The 16,991-nt window shown below is 39.1% G+C and overlaps 1 protein-coding gene across 1 annotated transcript in view; it reads left to right on the forward strand.

Annotated features, from left to right (window-relative positions):
* Nucleotides 1-15,701, forward strand: part of LOC115780150 (vitamin D3 receptor B) — a 32,138-nt gene extending 16,437 nt beyond the window's left edge. The window contains exons 4-10 of the mRNA XM_030729169.1: nucleotides 2,113-2,243; nucleotides 3,698-3,894; nucleotides 4,121-4,220; nucleotides 4,856-5,036; nucleotides 7,664-7,815; nucleotides 9,159-9,275; nucleotides 9,604-15,701. Of these exons, the coding sequence (XP_030585029.1) occupies nucleotides 2,113-2,243; nucleotides 3,698-3,894; nucleotides 4,121-4,220; nucleotides 4,856-5,036; nucleotides 7,664-7,815; nucleotides 9,159-9,275; nucleotides 9,604-9,857 (1,132 nt within the window). The 3' untranslated portion in view covers nucleotides 9,858-15,701. The remainder of the gene's footprint in view (nucleotides 1-2,112; nucleotides 2,244-3,697; nucleotides 3,895-4,120; nucleotides 4,221-4,855; nucleotides 5,037-7,663; nucleotides 7,816-9,158; nucleotides 9,276-9,603) is intronic.
* Nucleotides 15,702-16,991: the final 1,290 nt, after the last annotated feature.

The following is a 16,991-nucleotide window of genomic DNA, read 5'->3' on the forward strand; positions in this document are numbered from 1 at the left end:
CGCAAAACGGCTGACAGCATTTGTGTTCACACTAATGCTCGGCAGCAGGCCGAGAATACAAACGAGCCTGGTCCTGTAGTTAATGTCTTGGCTGCTCCTTGCTCATTGATACAGACATGAGTTTCCAATTTATCCAAAGATGAAACTGGAGCAAGTTGTGATTTTGTGGTGGGCCTGTGTGTGTTTGATGTATCCATGCAATTGCATCGGTTCCTCTCAGCGGTGTTGATATATATAACGGGAGAGGAGAGAAAAAAAGACGGATGTTTAATAATCTCCTTCCTCGTTTCTCAGACGGCCCTTGTTTGAACTCTCATGGAGCATGTGTGTTTTTGCTCACATCTGTGTATAAACGATCTTACATAAATGTCCATTGCTGAGTAAATCATTATGCTTTGCATCACCATTTGGCAAAACTCATATTTGACCACCAGATTCCTTTTCACTCACTTTTAGTCAGTCACAGACTTCAGGGTCAAAAATGTTTTATCTAGGTCTGATGGCCAGAAGGAAAAGTATATTGGGCAAGCTGATTGGCTCGTCGCTTGACTGTTCAGACCTGGTACCGTGTTTCAGCCAATCACAGATAGTCTGTTTATATATGGTGCTAGCTGGCTGAAGTTAACTCTGGATTTCCTAAGAAGTCGCGGTAATAAGAAGCATATGAGGCTACTGGGTGGAGGAGAGCAGTGATGGCGTGAACTACAGTACATACAGAGCTTTACATAAACTTATTTCGGAGTTCACATAAACTCAGAAATATAAAATGTGTATTCTATAAAATCTAATTTTCTTGCAATCATATATACATTCCCTGGCCACTTTATTAGGTATGCCTGTAAAATCTAATGCAATCAAATACAACAACTCTGCCATCCAGAGGTTGTGTTAGACTTTCTCAGAAGGGTCGTAAAAACTCTCATGATGTAATCGTAATGTTTTATAATGACCTATTCAATAGCATTACATTTTCAAAAGCAACTGTGTCATAATAACTGATACACAGAAAAGGTTATGCATTTATGAAGCCATGGAGAGAAAAGATAAACAGAAATACTAACTATGCAGTTACTTCCTATGTTAATGCTCCACAAAGCAGATGAATGCTTTTTTGTTTTTGATTTTGTTTTTTGCAGTTAAAGCAGGGGCACTAAAACACTGCAGGCAAATATGAAGCATGTGGCCTTGGGCGTTTGATCAGAAGTAATCAATGCATTGAGAGGCAATAGTTTATCCGTTTTATGTCCTCTTTACAATTTTTCATATCCAATTTTATGTTACTCTGAAGGCTAAGCACTCCTTCCACTGCCACGCTGGACAGTGAAATTACCAGCACCCAGGTTTCTCCCAGGTAAAGGAAGTCACCCAAAATCTCTGAATGTGGGGATTTTCCAAATCCTGCAGCTTCGCACTTGAGGAAATCTTGCTGCACGCAGTCTTTCTGCACTAAAAAGCAGCTGAACCTGTGACCCTGTAGTGGTCAGGTATATTTTCCCATGTATGTTTAATCTTATGTTGTAAAAGAAACAGACCACCAGTGCTGTTCGTAACAGTGTTGTAAATTATTTATTGTTACAGGAGACCCGACATCGGTGATCTAACCTGTCAAAATGATAGCTTCCAATATTTTTTCTCCATCATTGGCTGAGAACATTTGGTTAACACAACCTCTGCTGCCATAATTCATTTATGAAGCTTCTACATTTTGTTTTTGTTGACATCAAGGAGCTCATTCTTCTCTCTTCTACTGTTATTATTACATTTAATGGATATGCTCTTCCACTGTTAAAATACAGCAGTTTAAAATGCACAAAGATGGTAACCTGCTTTGGCAATATTTGCAATATTCAGTATTTTTAATGTGTTTATTTAAATTTTTGTGAGAAGGAGAAAAAAAAAGTCAAACCAAAATAATTTTTTCAAAAAGGTGCCACATTGCTTTATCTGTTAAATTCAGACACACATTTTTTAATCTCTCTCTCTCTCTTTTTTTTTTTTTTTTTTTTAATTTGCATTAATTTGAGTGAATTCTTTGACTTTTATTTTTGTGTGCTAACAGACTTCAGTATGTTTGTATGTTAATATACTGTACAATGTGTACAATATATTTAGGCGCAGTATGAAGCGCAAGGCCACCTTCACATGTCCCTTTAACGGCAGTTGCAACATCACCAAGGACAACAGGCGCCACTGCCAGGCATGCCGACTCAAACGGTGTGTGGACATTGGCATGATGAAAGAGTGTAAGTATGACAGGCCACCCGTTTGGGCACTGCGCCGACCTGCATGTTTAGGTGGATTTAATTTGGGCTCAGATTGTAGTTCTAATAAACCTCATGATTAATTATTGAAGTCAGTTTAGTTGTATTTAAATAGCACATTAAAAAAAAAAAACAACAGGAGTTGACTTGTAGTGCTTTCCAGTTGAGGTATAAACATTTCAAAAAATATAAATCCAAACCATAAAAGCCACATAAAGAAAAAAAGACAATTAAAATAAAAAGCATAAATGAATATAATTATGTAAGTAAATAAAAATTCAAATTCTCCTATTAAAAACAATCTGTTTAAAAAATAAATAAGTGTTTAGTACATGGGTTGGACAATGAAGCCACTTGCTTTTGTTCCCTGGATTCCGGATCTTGCACCAGTCCAGGATATATTGTTGGAATCCTGGACTGCCCAACACCAGCTTCCTACTTGGAAAATGTACGCATTGTGTACACATTTGTGTCTCCTACTCTGTTAAATACATGAAAGCATTCTTGTTGCTTTTTCTTTAATTCACAGTAAAATGTACACATCTGGTGTTTGCTACCTTGGGGGCTTGCTGTCCCTCTTGTAAACATTATGTAATGTTTGGACTGAGGTCAAGTATCTCTGGGTCTTTGCTCCTTTAGTGTTTACATATTTCATTTGAACTAACAGTTCCTCCCCACATTGTGTACAGTAAGTATACTCCATGTGAAGTTTAAACAGCTAATGTACAGTCTAGCCAGGCTTCTTCTTTCCACGCACTGTTGTTTGTTTTTATAGTCTGTAAATAGCAGATACGTGTTTTCTTCTTTTCTTTTAATATCCGTATATTGTCCAAGTCTCTCTCTGCCAACTAAATGTCTCGGCCCCCTAAAGAGTTTTTGTGGCGGTACCAACACTTCACTTTACTGTATGTGAACAGGAGCCAGTGTCATTGCTATTGCTGTTAAAAAAAACAAAAACAGCAGCATGTTGCTGAGAGCCAGTTCTCTCTCTGCCTCTCTCTCTGTTTCTGTGAGCTAATTCAGTGGCTAGAACAACAAGGAGCGAACAGAACAAAGACAATGCATTCAGTTGTTCATTGCAGCAGGGGTCTCCATATGGACCCATCCCCTGCCTTTCTCTTCCTCCAGAGAACAACAACCACCCTTTAACTAAGCACAACATTGACATAGCTGTCAACACAATGTAGCACACAAGCCCAGACTGAACAGCTTTAAAAGCGGTGTGTCTTAGAACGGCACGTATTCTGTTACTCTGGCTTTTATAAATTTCTTGATTTCCCACTTTTATCCCCAGATATTCCCCATTCTTTGTATTGTTGTTTTTCATTATGAATTTTTATTCTTACACAAATTTATTTGTGCACTTTCTTGTTTTCTGGAAGCTTATTTTCCTGTGCGCTGAAAATTCTCGCACTCTCTCGATCTCCCCCATCCAGTCATTCTGACAGACGAGGAAGTGCAGAGGAAGAAGGACCTGATTCAGCGGAGGAAGGAGGAGGAGGCGCAGCGCGAGGCAGAGAAAGAGGCACGGCGACCCAGACTCACTGATGAACAGAGTCAGATCATCGCCACGCTGGTGGACGCTCACCATAAGACATATGATGACTCCTACTCTGACTTCTCCCGATTTAGGGTTTGTCATCAAGTCTGCATCATGCAGTCAAACATATTTCACCAACATGATTTCAAAAATTATTATTAAAACCTTAATATTAGGATACAACCCAGTTTGCATAAAAGTTTTTATTCTTTTACAGCAGAAATATAGCTTACTTTAAGATGAAACCTTGATGTTTTTTTTTATTTTTTATTTTATTAAGCGAGTGAACCCTTCACGTGTGCCCTTTTCTCATGTCTAGCCTCCTGTGCGTGAGGGCCCAGTGACACGAAGCGCTAGCAGAGCTGCCTCTCTCCACTCCCTGTCTGATGCCTCCTCTGACTCCTTCAGTCACTCTCCAGGTAAAATTCACATACTGTGAAGACTGGACGCAAACAAGAAAAAGACTACAAGGATAAAATATTAAAGCAGACATAGCTAATAGTTTGGAGTCAGAATAAACACTTTTTAAATCTGGCAGACATGTTTTGGGAAAAATTACTGCTGAGCATTAACACTTGACTTGGAAAAGGATTTCATTTTCCAGTTCAGTTATTTTCATGTTGACTTATATAATCTGCCTTACTGGGAATCCAGTGGAAATCTTTTGAATTACCTGCACTCCTCAGGCACCTAGCTCCTTCCAGTAAACATCAGTTCATCAATGCATACATCAGTAATGGAGTGAGCTCAGCAAGGGTCACGTGGCTTACCACCAGCACACAGCAGAGACAAATAGCCCAAAACAATCCCAGCAAGCTCTGCAGCTTCACGTTATCTGAGCTGCCATCTAAGATTCAGCTCACTTCTGCTAAGTCACGAAGTTTCAGATCATCCTTTCTATTCCGTAACTGCTCTCTCTCTCTCTGAGTGTATATTCACAGCGAAACGGTGTGAAATTGTTACATGCTGTCATATGAACACTCTACTCTTTCTTCTTGTCTGCTTGTCCTCTTTTTATTTCTTAACTCCTCTCTCCTTGTCATGATCACTGCAGAGTCAGCTGACACCAAAATGAACTTTAACAACCTGCTGATGATGTACCAGGAGCAGGGCAGCAGTCCTGACTCCAGTGAAGAAGAAGGCTCCAGTTTTTCTATGCTGCCCCACCTGGCTGACCTGGTCTCCTATAGTATCCAGAAGGTCATCGGTTTTGCTAAGATGATTCCCGGTTTCAGGTGCGTGCATGAACACGAAGAACATTTTTCTGCCCGTCACAGCTGTCCTGCTGTCATTCAGCGTCTCTTGTTAATAACTGATGTCAAAAGAATCAAAGTGTTATCTAGAAAATCTGACTCTGGAGCCTGTAGGCCAGCCAAAAAGTGCTCTTAGTAAATATGAGTATTGAAATGTCAAGAATATGATAATTAAATTTGAATAATTACTAAACAGCACTATAACGGTGTGTTTTGGCCAATTCACTTTTTAGTTTGATGGACTTTAACTTTCACATTTCATTAAGCAATCTGTGTGATTCATGGCAGACAGTGAAGTGACAGACAGGAAGGGAAGAGGTTTTTCAGTTTTCTAGGCATCCTGTATGTGTGCCTGTTGTATTTTTTGTGGCTCTCATTAGAATAATAAATCATATGCAACTAGAGTAAAATCCTTGCCTAAATGTGTTCTTGCAATCCCTCTTCATGCATTCTTTATTTGCTTGTCTCTGTGACACTTTACCTAAATGTGTGTTGAGGACTTTGTACACCTACTTGTTTTTTGTTTTTTGTTTTTTTGCCTGATTTGATGCCGTAGTACAGTGATGGCTTTGGGCCAAAGGCCACAGATTGCATAAATTGTGTACTGTACTGTCTGCTCATGTAGATAAATTAAATCCAAATTAACAAAAACAATTGTAAAATAATTTTCTTATAGTAGAGGTTGTTTCCTCTTGACTTTGATTTAAAAAATTTTTTGAGGAGTGCCAAAAGCACACTATTGAGGACAAGCCTGCATCAGTATCAGTTTCTTTTATCAATGCTGGCATGTTTTCCTGATAGTTGTCATTGCAAAACAGTGATGTCAAACACATAGCAGTGGAGCGTTTACACAACTGAGTTACATGTAGGCCTATTTTTTTCTATTCATTTCTGCTTGTTTAGATTCCGAGACAATAAAGCAGCTGTGTTAAGCATGAAAAGTTGTGTAGGTGTGCTATTCTTCACACCGAAATCACAATCAGGAATCAGTAAGGGAGTCATTACAAAGTCAGATCTATGAGCAAGATCCTTAGAGATGATAAGATTTTTCATTTGTATGACCACATTTTTCATTACTTTTAGGTTGCCATAACTACGGATGCACTGATCCAACTTTTTCAGTCCAGATAATACAACAGAGTCAAATGAACATTTTTAAAATAATAGAAAACATGACTAACAAATTACATTTTTTTTAACCTATTTTTTGATATTCAGATAAACAGATTTATAAGATGCAGACAAAATGAGTAGATTGCGATGGTCTGCAACATTTTTGGTGGTGGTAAAGTGGTAGATTTGTAGATGATCAGAGGGACCGTTTAACAAGGACAACTATCGCTTCATTTTGCAGCATGTCATGCAGCATGTAATACCCCATGGACACAGATTGGACCAGTTGCCTTCTCCATCAGGACAATGCGCCAAAACTATACAAAACTATTTAGACAGCGAGTACTCAGCTGGTAATCTGTCTTTAGTGAAGCTGCCAGTACAGCCACTGGATCGCAACCCTCTTGAGTTGATCCAGGAACAGTTTGACTGTCAAGCCAATCCAAATGTTTCCAGGTTACTTCAACAAGTTTGCACATATGTGCCAAAGATCTTCAAGACTGTGTTTAAAAGCAAAAATGTAAAGAGCAAATTTGAATTTTGTCATAATATTTTTAACTTTGAATATGTTTCCTATTCACGTAACTGTTCTTTTTAATGAATAAAATGATCAGTTAATAAAAAAATGCTAAATTTGCCAGCTTACCTATCTGTGCCTGCTGCAGTAATGGGAATAGAAAATGTATCCCTGCTGTGCAGAACAGATAATGTAGTAACTAACTGATCATACCACTTTTAGTACTGAGTCATGGAACTAATTTCATACCAGGTTATGTTACCCACCCCTAGGAAAGACTTGTGTTTAAAACAAGACTTTTTTTTTTTTCTTAAAGAGGGAATAGATTTTTGGCTGTGGAAGACACAAGCCCATGCCTGTAAAGGCAAATCCACTACGGCCAACTAGGGTCTCCGTTGTTTCTGTACCACCTTCCACATATGAAAATCTCTTCCTTCCAAAGTGTCTGTGTCTCCTTGTGTTTACAGGGCCAAATGTACAGTTGTTTCATTGGGTGACCCCACAGTCAAGGCTAAAACAAGTCAGGGCCTCATTATTTCCTGAAAGTTGTCATTCCTCCCCGAAATGTGCCTCGGACCTTTGGAATGTTTGTCCACTTATGAATAATCCTTAAAAAACACCCCATACCATCCCTAAAGAGCTGCAGGTTTAGCTCTCATATCGGACTAGTGTGATTTCAAAAGATTTTAATGGATGTAACCAGATGATTTGAACAGTGACAGTAGTGTTGGCAATCAGTTTCACAGTATATCATATGTTAATGTTGATGTTATTATTTAAAGCAAATTTCAACTAAATCGCTGAGTAAAACCTGCTTAATAATTAACATAATACAACTGGGTGATTTTAAACAGCAAGGTGATCTGGTGTTTGCTACAGTAACACTGGATCTGAAAGCCATCTGTTGCCATTTTTAGGGTTCTTTGTTTGATCAGCTAAATAAGCATAAGAACATAATGGATGGTTTCTTTCCCTGTAGGGAGCTGACTGCAGAGGACCAGATTGCTCTGCTCAAGTCCAGTGCCATTGAGGTGATCATGCTGCGCTCAAATCAAAGTTTCAACCTGGAAGACATGTCCTGGAGCTGTGGTGGACCTGACTTTAAATATCAGATCAGTGACGTCACCAAAGGTCAGTCCAAACATCAGTCTAAATGCTGCCGTGTGTACTGCTGCAAAGACAAAAATACAAGCCGGTGTTGAAGCCTCTCTATCAATTGGTTGTTTGTATGGATGGATAGATGTCATCTTCTCTCTTCTCTTCTCTTCTCTTCTCTTCTCTTCTCTTCTCTTCTCTTCTCTTCTCTTCTCTTCTCTTCTCTTCTCTTCTCTTCTCTTCTCTTCTCTTCTCTTCTCTTCTCTTCTCGATTTTTTTTTTTGTTTGTTTTTTTTTTTTTGCCCAGCTGGTAGTTGAAGGAAACGTGGGCGTTACATATTAACATTTGCACTTGGTCATTAAGGGAGTGACCACACATTAATGTGGGAGTGCAGATAAGGTTATTTGTAGTGACCTGTGAGCACTACCCCAGGCAAAAGCTGCTAATCCAAGTATTTCTGCAAAACCAGTCAAACATATTCACAGAAACACTGTGGGCATGGTTTTCATTTGCTTTTCAAAAAAGACCCCCCCCCCCCAATACACACACACACACACACACACACCTCCCCCTTATTGGGATCAACCAAAGAATGTCATTCCCAACCTCACTACACTAAACAACCACTCTTTAAAGCACGAGAGGATGCTCTGTTGTGCGCTTTTAAAACCATAATCATGAACAGCTAACATGTACCTGATTTGAATACAGATGTGTTTTGCCATGCAGTAATCAATAGTGCATATGAGATGAACTCTTTTTCTTTCTTTCTTTCTTTTTTTTTTTTTTTTGCATGAGATCTTTTTCCCTGAAAGCTTCATCATTATTCACAATATGTATAAAGATATAACTACAATATTTTCCAGACTGAACAAGACTGTTGTCCAAACAGAGCTCAGCCTAAGAGGGTTTCAGTTCTAATTTATGAAATAATTGGTAGAATAAATCAGTTAGACAAGTGTTGGGTGAGAAGTTGTTTTGTGCTACAAGCACCATTTAATAAATACTCAGAAACAACTGAAGGTCAATACACAGCTGTAAAATAGGGAAAAAGGAGGCTCAATAATCAGTGAAAACCTACTATATGTTATTGTGTGTCTTCTCATTTACATGATTTAAAAAAAAAAGAAACATTTTGTAATAGTATATACACTGAGCCTAGTTCAAATTTGGTAATGAAACAAATGTGCTAACCAGAAACTTCCAGTTCTTAGTGTAAACAAATCTGAGAAGCACAGCATGCAATAAAAACATTTTCACAGATTATTCAGACTAAATGAAATCCTAATGAGGACTGGTCACATACCTTTGAGGGCCTTTTTTTCTCTGAAATAGTTTGTAGGTGCACACATTGTAATGACATGTTTCTCCTCTGCAGCGGGCCACACTCTGGAGCTGTTGGAGCCACTGGTAAAGTTCCAGGTGGGCCTGAAGAAGCTCAACCTGCATGAGGAGGAACATGTGCTGCTGATGGCCATCTGTCTGCTTTCTCCAGGTACTGTAGGTCTGACTGTGTGGAGAAGGGATTGTCATTTAGAAGGAAAATATATCATTCTTCTTTGGAAAACACAATCATAAAGTATTAAAAATATTTGAAATTATGCTATTTGTGTATGCATATGTACACACCATTATTTAAATGTGACATGCAGCGCAAAGCTTTTATATAAATTATGACTGGATTTTCCCATTGTTTTTCAGGATACTAACTTCACCATAAACACTAAAGATGTAATCCTTTCTAACAGTTTTATTTTAAACGGTCATTTCTGGTGCTGTTTGTGACCATAAAGCTATTGAGTCTCTCCCCTTCCTCGCTGCAGACCGCCCAGGTGTGCAGGATCATGCACGGATCGAAGCCCTGCAAGACCGGCTGTCAGAGACGCTGCAGGCCTACATCAGGCTTCACCACCCAGGAGGGAGGCTGCTCTACGCCAAGATGATCCAAAAGCTGGCCGACCTGCGCAGTCTTAACGAGGAGCACTCCAAACAGTACCGCTCACTGTCCTTTCAGCCGGAGCACAGCATGCAGCTCACTCCACTGGTGCTGGAGGTGTTTGGCAGTGAAGTCTCCTAGAAGCAACCTCTGAACCTCAGTCGGTTGGGGAGGAAGCTGGAGGCAAGACCCCTGGAGGTAGAAAACAGAGGGAGGGGAGCTGAGGATGTCCTGGTTGGACTAAATGCAGGTGTGGTGTATGAAACAAATGAAAAAGAGAAAGTAGTGAGCATGTGTGCGTGCGTGCGTGCGTGCGTGCGTGTGTGTGTGGATTCCCATATAAAGAAGTCTGTCTTGGTGTAAAGGCCAAGGTTGTGTGGAGAGCAAGCAGATATGAAGAGACATAGTAAACAAGGGAATAGTACAAATTAAACTATACATATGACTTCTGGCTATATACAGTGTTTTTGTCTGTATTTAAATCAACAAACAGCTGCTTCAAATGCCTGGACATTTTGTGTGTGTACCTGTGGTGTGCACACCAACACAACAAGCATACTCAGTTATTCATTTAGCCATTCAGTTGAGCTACCTCTTAGTTTTACTGGGGTTGTTTTATATTTACATCACCAATGTGAAACTTTTTACACAGAACAGTTTAGATACCGTACGCATTACATTTCAGTTTACCTGTGCAAAAGCAGTGCCTGCACATTACTTTGAATTTTTTGATGAATCAGAAATCATGTTGTTTGTTTTTTGTTTTGTTTTGTTTTTTTTTTAATCTGCTTCTCTCCAAGGCAGCATATGTATATGACTTTGTGTACAATTCAAACACATGCCTTTCACCTTTCACCAAAGGTATGGTCAACTACTTTCTCGAAAAGCTTCCAGTACCTAAAAATAACCTTGCTGCTCCATGGCTCGCTTCACTCATGCAGCCGCTCGGCAAGTTGTCTGACTAGCCTCACAGCCTATGAAGGAAAATGTTATATTATTATAGGTTTATACAGCAGAGTAGAGAGTTTAGTCTGTAATTTAGTGAGGTTCTGATAGGACCTTAGGGTGCCTGGTTTTGAGGTGAGAATTAGCCACTAAATGTATTAGCTACTTTTACACTGCTAACTGTCAATCAAACCAAGCCAACCTTATGGCTTGTTGCTCTTTTAAAATTGTTTTTCATTATTCTCGTCCCTTGTTTAATTGTTGTTGCTTTTTTCCATGTAAATAGAGAATTGCTATCAAATGTATCTTAAGCACTGTTATACCACCTTTTACTCAAGCCTATGTATTGATATACAGTATCTATGTTATCACAGATTTTAAAGGGCTAAAATGCCAAATCTAACTGGAATAGTAAATTGACGGCAAAGCAAAGGGCCTGCCTTGTTAATATATAGCTGCATAGCATACTCAGAATTGGCATAGCTGCGGATATAATTGCAATAGATATTATTTTTGTTGTCGTTGTTGTTTTCTATGTCACTTCACCTTTAAAACAATTCCATGAATTGTTCCTCCTCAGTATACAGTGAGCTCAGTGGATGGAGAGCTTGGGAAGCTGTTTCAGACCTCCACAGATATCACACCCCTTTCGTTTCTGACTGGGAAGCAGATTTTCTAGAATGTCCAAGGGCCTGGTTGTGGTGGTGTTGCTGCGCACGTCCTCCACCCGGGCCCTCCTGTTTGATGATGTATGCTGCGCAGCCCTCTAGTGGCTGCATTGTGTAAATACCAGGTATATATAAATAATGTCTGCCGCTGTACATAGGGCTACATAGATTTTGTTTTGGTATTTTTCCTCTAAAATATATATGCAAATACAACTGACTTTTTGTTTCTGACCCATAAGCACCATGTTCTCCAACACTATGCTCTTTCTTTTGTCTGGTCTTTTTTTTTTCTTTTCTTTTTTCCCCTTTGGTAGGAAATATTTAGGAATTGCTTAAACAGGGAACTGCTTGAGTATTTGACACACTCAAATTCTTATTTTAGTGGTGGGCTGATGTGAATATTCAAGGTTCATTTTCAGAAAAAGGACAACCTAAACAAACCGTGCTGCTCTCTAATATAAGCCATTTAGATTACCAAACTAGCTATCTACCTGGTACATTACAGTACATCAAAACGATGACTCCAGAACCTTGGACATTCTCACCGTGTCATCTACTAAATTTATATGCTATTTATCTATGACTTTTGGAACATGAGCTTGTATATGATAAGAACTTGTATGCCTTCTCTCTGCTGTCAGTCATCTTTGGCTTATGCTTCATCAGACAGCATTTAATGGCTTATAAACCAAACTGCCAAGAGACTTTAAACGCTTTGATTTACAGGCCAGTAATATATGGCTTGCTGCATGTGGGATTATGGTAAAATAATATGGGAGAACATATCTTCTACATCAAGACAATTCCCTACAGTAAAGTCCATTTCCTGCCAAGTTCTCATGATTTCACTAGAGGCAGTGTTACTTAAAGGAAGTCATTTGCAGAACTAATATAAAAGTTTCTGGGGGTTTTTGTTTGTTTGTTTGTTTGTTTTTTGGGGGGGGGTCGTCTTGTATTTGCTGTGTGACAAAATAAATCTCTTAAAACGGATTCTGCGATTGGCCATCCGGTCCACATTTGTCACGCATAGGTTTTCCTTCATCTCAGTAGACCAGGGTTACTCTGTGAGGAAGACGGCAAGAGAGCACGTTTGCAGTCGAGCTCGTCTCACAACTGCTATGTGAGAAGTTGTGACAGGTGTTGCTTTGATCTGTTTTTAAAGAGTTTAAAGTCCGTTCTACATCACTGTGGCTTTATCCCAACTCTCTGCAGTCACTGTGAAACTCCACAAACTGACAGCCGGAGCATGATGCTTAGGTAATCCGCACATCACAAATAGTCGATTGTTTTTAATGTTCTTGTAGTCACATCAGCTTGACTTTTCTTCCTGGAAATCATCGGGATTATATAACTAGATATATTAATGCAGAATCCACATGTCCCACAATGCAAATTACCCTGCTGTGATCGATCTTTAAAGATTTGAAGCTCGAGTGTCGTTAGGCAGTACCATTTGTATGTATAGTATGTCAGTATGTCAGAGGGGTATGATGTGCTTGGTTACTGAATAGTGACTTTTGACTTTTTTCTTTTCTTTCTTTTTTTTTTTAAAGTCACCGTGTTGATTATATTTCTGAATACATACTTCTGTATGTAGATGGTTTGATTTAGTTCTATTTTCTTTTTTGAGATAGAGGCTGCAGTGTTGACTTGTGTATGTTTAAATACAGTGGGAGGTTTGGTGAATATGTAAGTGCCACGGGGAGAATTCCCTCCACACATGAACAGGGTAAAAAGAGGAGTTGAGTTTGGGGGTTTGAAAACCGAACAGGAAAACTCTCGAGGATGTGTCGAACGAGCAATCAGCATTTGTGTAGTACCACATGGCATTAGGGGTATTCAGAGTTTGTCATAAGAAGGAACCCCTGTTTTTTTTGTTTTGTTTTCTTAAGAATATGATGTCTGATTGCTGATATTTCTTTCTCTTCCCTACACACAATATACACCATCCAAATAAAGTTAAATTTGAATGTGGTTCATTCCCAGAGGTTCCTGTTTGGTTTCTTGATGATAGGCTGCTCAGAATCTGTTAAGTTTTTAACTCTGCATTGTAGTCGTTCTAATACTGGAACTTGTTAACTATACATCAATGGACATCCAACCTCAAAATAGATGGAGCCATCTTTGTTGAGATTTCGTAAGATCTGCAACATAACACAGTAACGATGCCTGCAATATACAACTCATGGTACACTATCACCAGCAAGCTTTACAGTTTATCAAGTTCGTAGATGTTATAGAAGTTGGTGTGTGTGTGTGTGTGTGTGTGTGTGTGTGTGTGTGTGTGTGTGTGTCACTGTTGCCATTACAAATCCTGTCTGAAAACATGTATAGAAAGCATTCACAGAGGACTGTTGGCCATCTCCGTGCAAAGGATATCAAGTCTTTATTTTGTATTCTTTCTGCTCCTCCCTTTAGGACAGGGATTGTAATGGAATCAACTTAATGTAGTTCTTACAAAAAGGAGTGTCCACAATGGATGTACACCATAATCTACCTAAAAAGAAAAAAAAGAAAAAGAAAAAACCTACCTCTTTTAGCGCCGATTTTGCTTTAGCATTAAGCATTTGCCTCTGTTTTTACTTTTTATAATATTTGTATTCATGTTGGTATTTATTGCTGTCTAATGAGTCATACTTCAATGATTACCTCAGAGATATCTCACAGATTTGGGAGAGTCCAGCTAATGAATTCATTTTTTTTTTCTTTTCTTTTGTATACATTTCTTTCTTCTCAGACTTAGCAAAGACTTTTTTTGTTAACGCACAAAATACCAGAGTGTTTTTTAATATAGTGCCTGCACTCTTACCATCGGGGCTCTGGCTAAGATGAGGCTGCATTTACTTCAGGAGTGTCATTCTTCTCTGCATCTTTATCTTGCTACGGTGTTGCAGACATCTACAGTATCTCTACAGGCATTAAAGGGACCATTTACTCAAAAATGAAATGTGCATGTTTTTCCTCTGGCTTGCAGCTGTTTATCTGTCGAGATTGTTTTGGTGTAAGTTGCTCAGTTTTTGGAGATTACAACTACCTTTCTGTTGAATTTAATTCACCGTTAATGGCAAAGTTATGCGGTTAAGCGATAGTTTCACAAACCTTGTGAGCAGATTCATATAGGAACTATTTTCTACCACTTTTGTATTTCACATTTTTAGCACTACAGGTGAGAGGGGTGTAAATGCATACTTTTAATTTGAGGTGAATCGTCCCTTTCAAGGCAGACAGAAGAAGAGGACTTTTCAGGGTGAATGCAGCTTTAAAGAAGTAACAACCTGAAAGACTTTGTGGCAGTAGGAGAAGCGAGAGGTGCGTCTGTGCTCTCCTTGGTACTGTTAGCATGGTCTGTGCTCTATAGTACGTAGTCATTACCTTGTCCCTGTGATTTGTTGCCGTCATGTCCGCCATACTCTCTCCGTGTCTTCACCTCTCCTTCTGTCGTGAAGTCTGTTCTTGCGCCTTCGTTATTCCCGACTGATGCTTTTCAGTCAAACGACGGGAATAAGGAGTGGCGAAATCCTCAGTGTCCATGAAATGCTGCTTTTATCTTGAGCATCACCAAGTTGTGTGACACTGACGCTACCTAATGAGGGCACCGTCCAAATCGTCGCCCCCCCAGCGGTGCGACAGGCCTCGTTAGAAGATGGTGTCTTTTGAAATGCAACCTGGAGTTGCTCGTGGGTGTGGGGGGGTAATATTCCATTCAGATCCGAGTATCATTTAGGAGCGACTGCTCACTTTGGTGAATACAAACCAAGTTTTCTTTCACTCTCTCTTTTTTTTCCTTTTTTTTTTTTTTTCTTTTTTCTTTTTTGCTTTCATGTCAAACTGCTTCAGGTGAACACTGAATAAAATTAGAGTTTTTATCGATCAGTCAATACTGAGGAACAGTGACGCCATGGTCGCATCAATCCTGAGCTGTGTGCCATAACATGACCCTTTTCATGCAGGGAAAGGTGTTAAAGCTGGCTTCATATGTTCCCCAGCTTAATTTGAGTGGGAAAATTGCCCGAGCGTGCGATTGGCTTCTTAATCGGTGCTCTGTCAGACATGCGCATTGATCTTTTATAAGGTATCAATTTGAATTTGGTATTGAATCCTTACCCTGCATTGTGAACCCAAATCATGCCACGTTGAATTTAAATGCCTGAACCAACGAAAGCACTTAATACAATGTTTGTAACACATGTATACTGATCAAGCTACTAGCCATAAACTGCCTCTGTAGGTCAGCATGAAATGGCTCCAGTTATCAAAGTCACCTAAATTCTAATGTAATTGCAATTTTATCTTTTGTCTCAGATCTTCTTTTTCTATTATAAATTGGTGTTTATGTAATGTTATTTTTGTCTGATGTTTTGCAAATCAAAAATAAAAGGTTGTACATAGCAGCGGGCCTCTGTGATTTGTTTTTAATACATTAGCAGTTTATTCTTGATAAAAGAAATGTCAGAATCTGGTTGATTTTAGTTTAGCTGTTGATAAAGTTTCTTTTTTCCTTTTCTTTCAGGTGACATTAAAAACAAACAATGTCTTAGGAAATTAATTTGTACAGTTCAAATGTTATTAATTCATTATGAAGTGTGCTGCAGATTCAATGCTTTGTTTCAGTCCATGTAGAGCCACGATGACACTCCATAAACTGTTTTACTTTATCATAATGAAGTAGGAGAAAGACCCCTCACTAGACCCTTCAGACATAGATGCACTTATTACTATGCATTCAAACTAACGTAAATTAAGACAGAACATTTTCCATCCCAAAGATATATTTGTGAACAATTTGTCACAGCTAATCAAATGCACTTGATTAAGGACAAGTGTGAGAGCACATTTAGAAAAAGACTGAACACGTATGACTTGTTTGGAAGGGTTTCCAGGAGAAAGCCTCTTCTCTCTAAAAGAACATGTCAGCGTGGCTTAGGTTTGCAGCTGCAGTTTAAGTTGCATCTGAACAAACCGCAACACATCTGGAACAATGTCCTTTGGACAGACGAGACCAAAGTGGAAGTGTTTGACCTTAATGCACAGCAACGTATTTGGTGAGAACCAAGCACAGCATATGTGCACAAACACCCCATACCAACTGTCAGCACAGTGATGGAGGGGTGAAGATTTGGGCTTATTTTTCAGCCATGGGACCTGGGCACCTTGGTGGATTATGTATTATGTCAAAGAATTCTAGAGTCAAGTGTGAGGTCATCTGTTCAACAGTTCAAGCTTGGCCCAAATTGGTTACTGCAGCAGGACAATGATCTCAAGCACAGCAGAAATTCTGCAACAGAATAAGAGAAATAGAAAAGAATTAAAGTGCTCCAATGGCCCAAAGTTCAGACCTCAACGTAACTTTGACACGGTGCAATATGTCATGTTGTTGTTCATCTGAGGTCATATTTACCGAATTTTAAAACCTGCTAAGAAAGAGGTCATTTTTCATAATTATCTATCATCTGACGTGTCAGTTTTCTTTTGACTGTATCGGCAGACGCAGGCTGTTGACTTCCTCTGTCCAGCTGAAGTAATAAGATGGCCAGCTTTGAGAATGAATTATTATTATTCTCTTTATTTTTTTTCTTGTTGGGTTGTCAACACTGATGTTTAGTTGGGGTTGGCTACACACAAGGAAGTGACCTGTTTTCCCCCTTATTAACCTTCCTACTGT

Source organism: Archocentrus centrarchus, chromosome 5 (genome assembly GCF_007364275.1).
Source record: "Archocentrus centrarchus isolate MPI-CPG fArcCen1 chromosome 5, fArcCen1, whole genome shotgun sequence".
In the NCBI taxonomy this organism is placed as follows: Eukaryota; Metazoa; Chordata; class Actinopteri; order Cichliformes; family Cichlidae; genus Archocentrus; species Archocentrus centrarchus.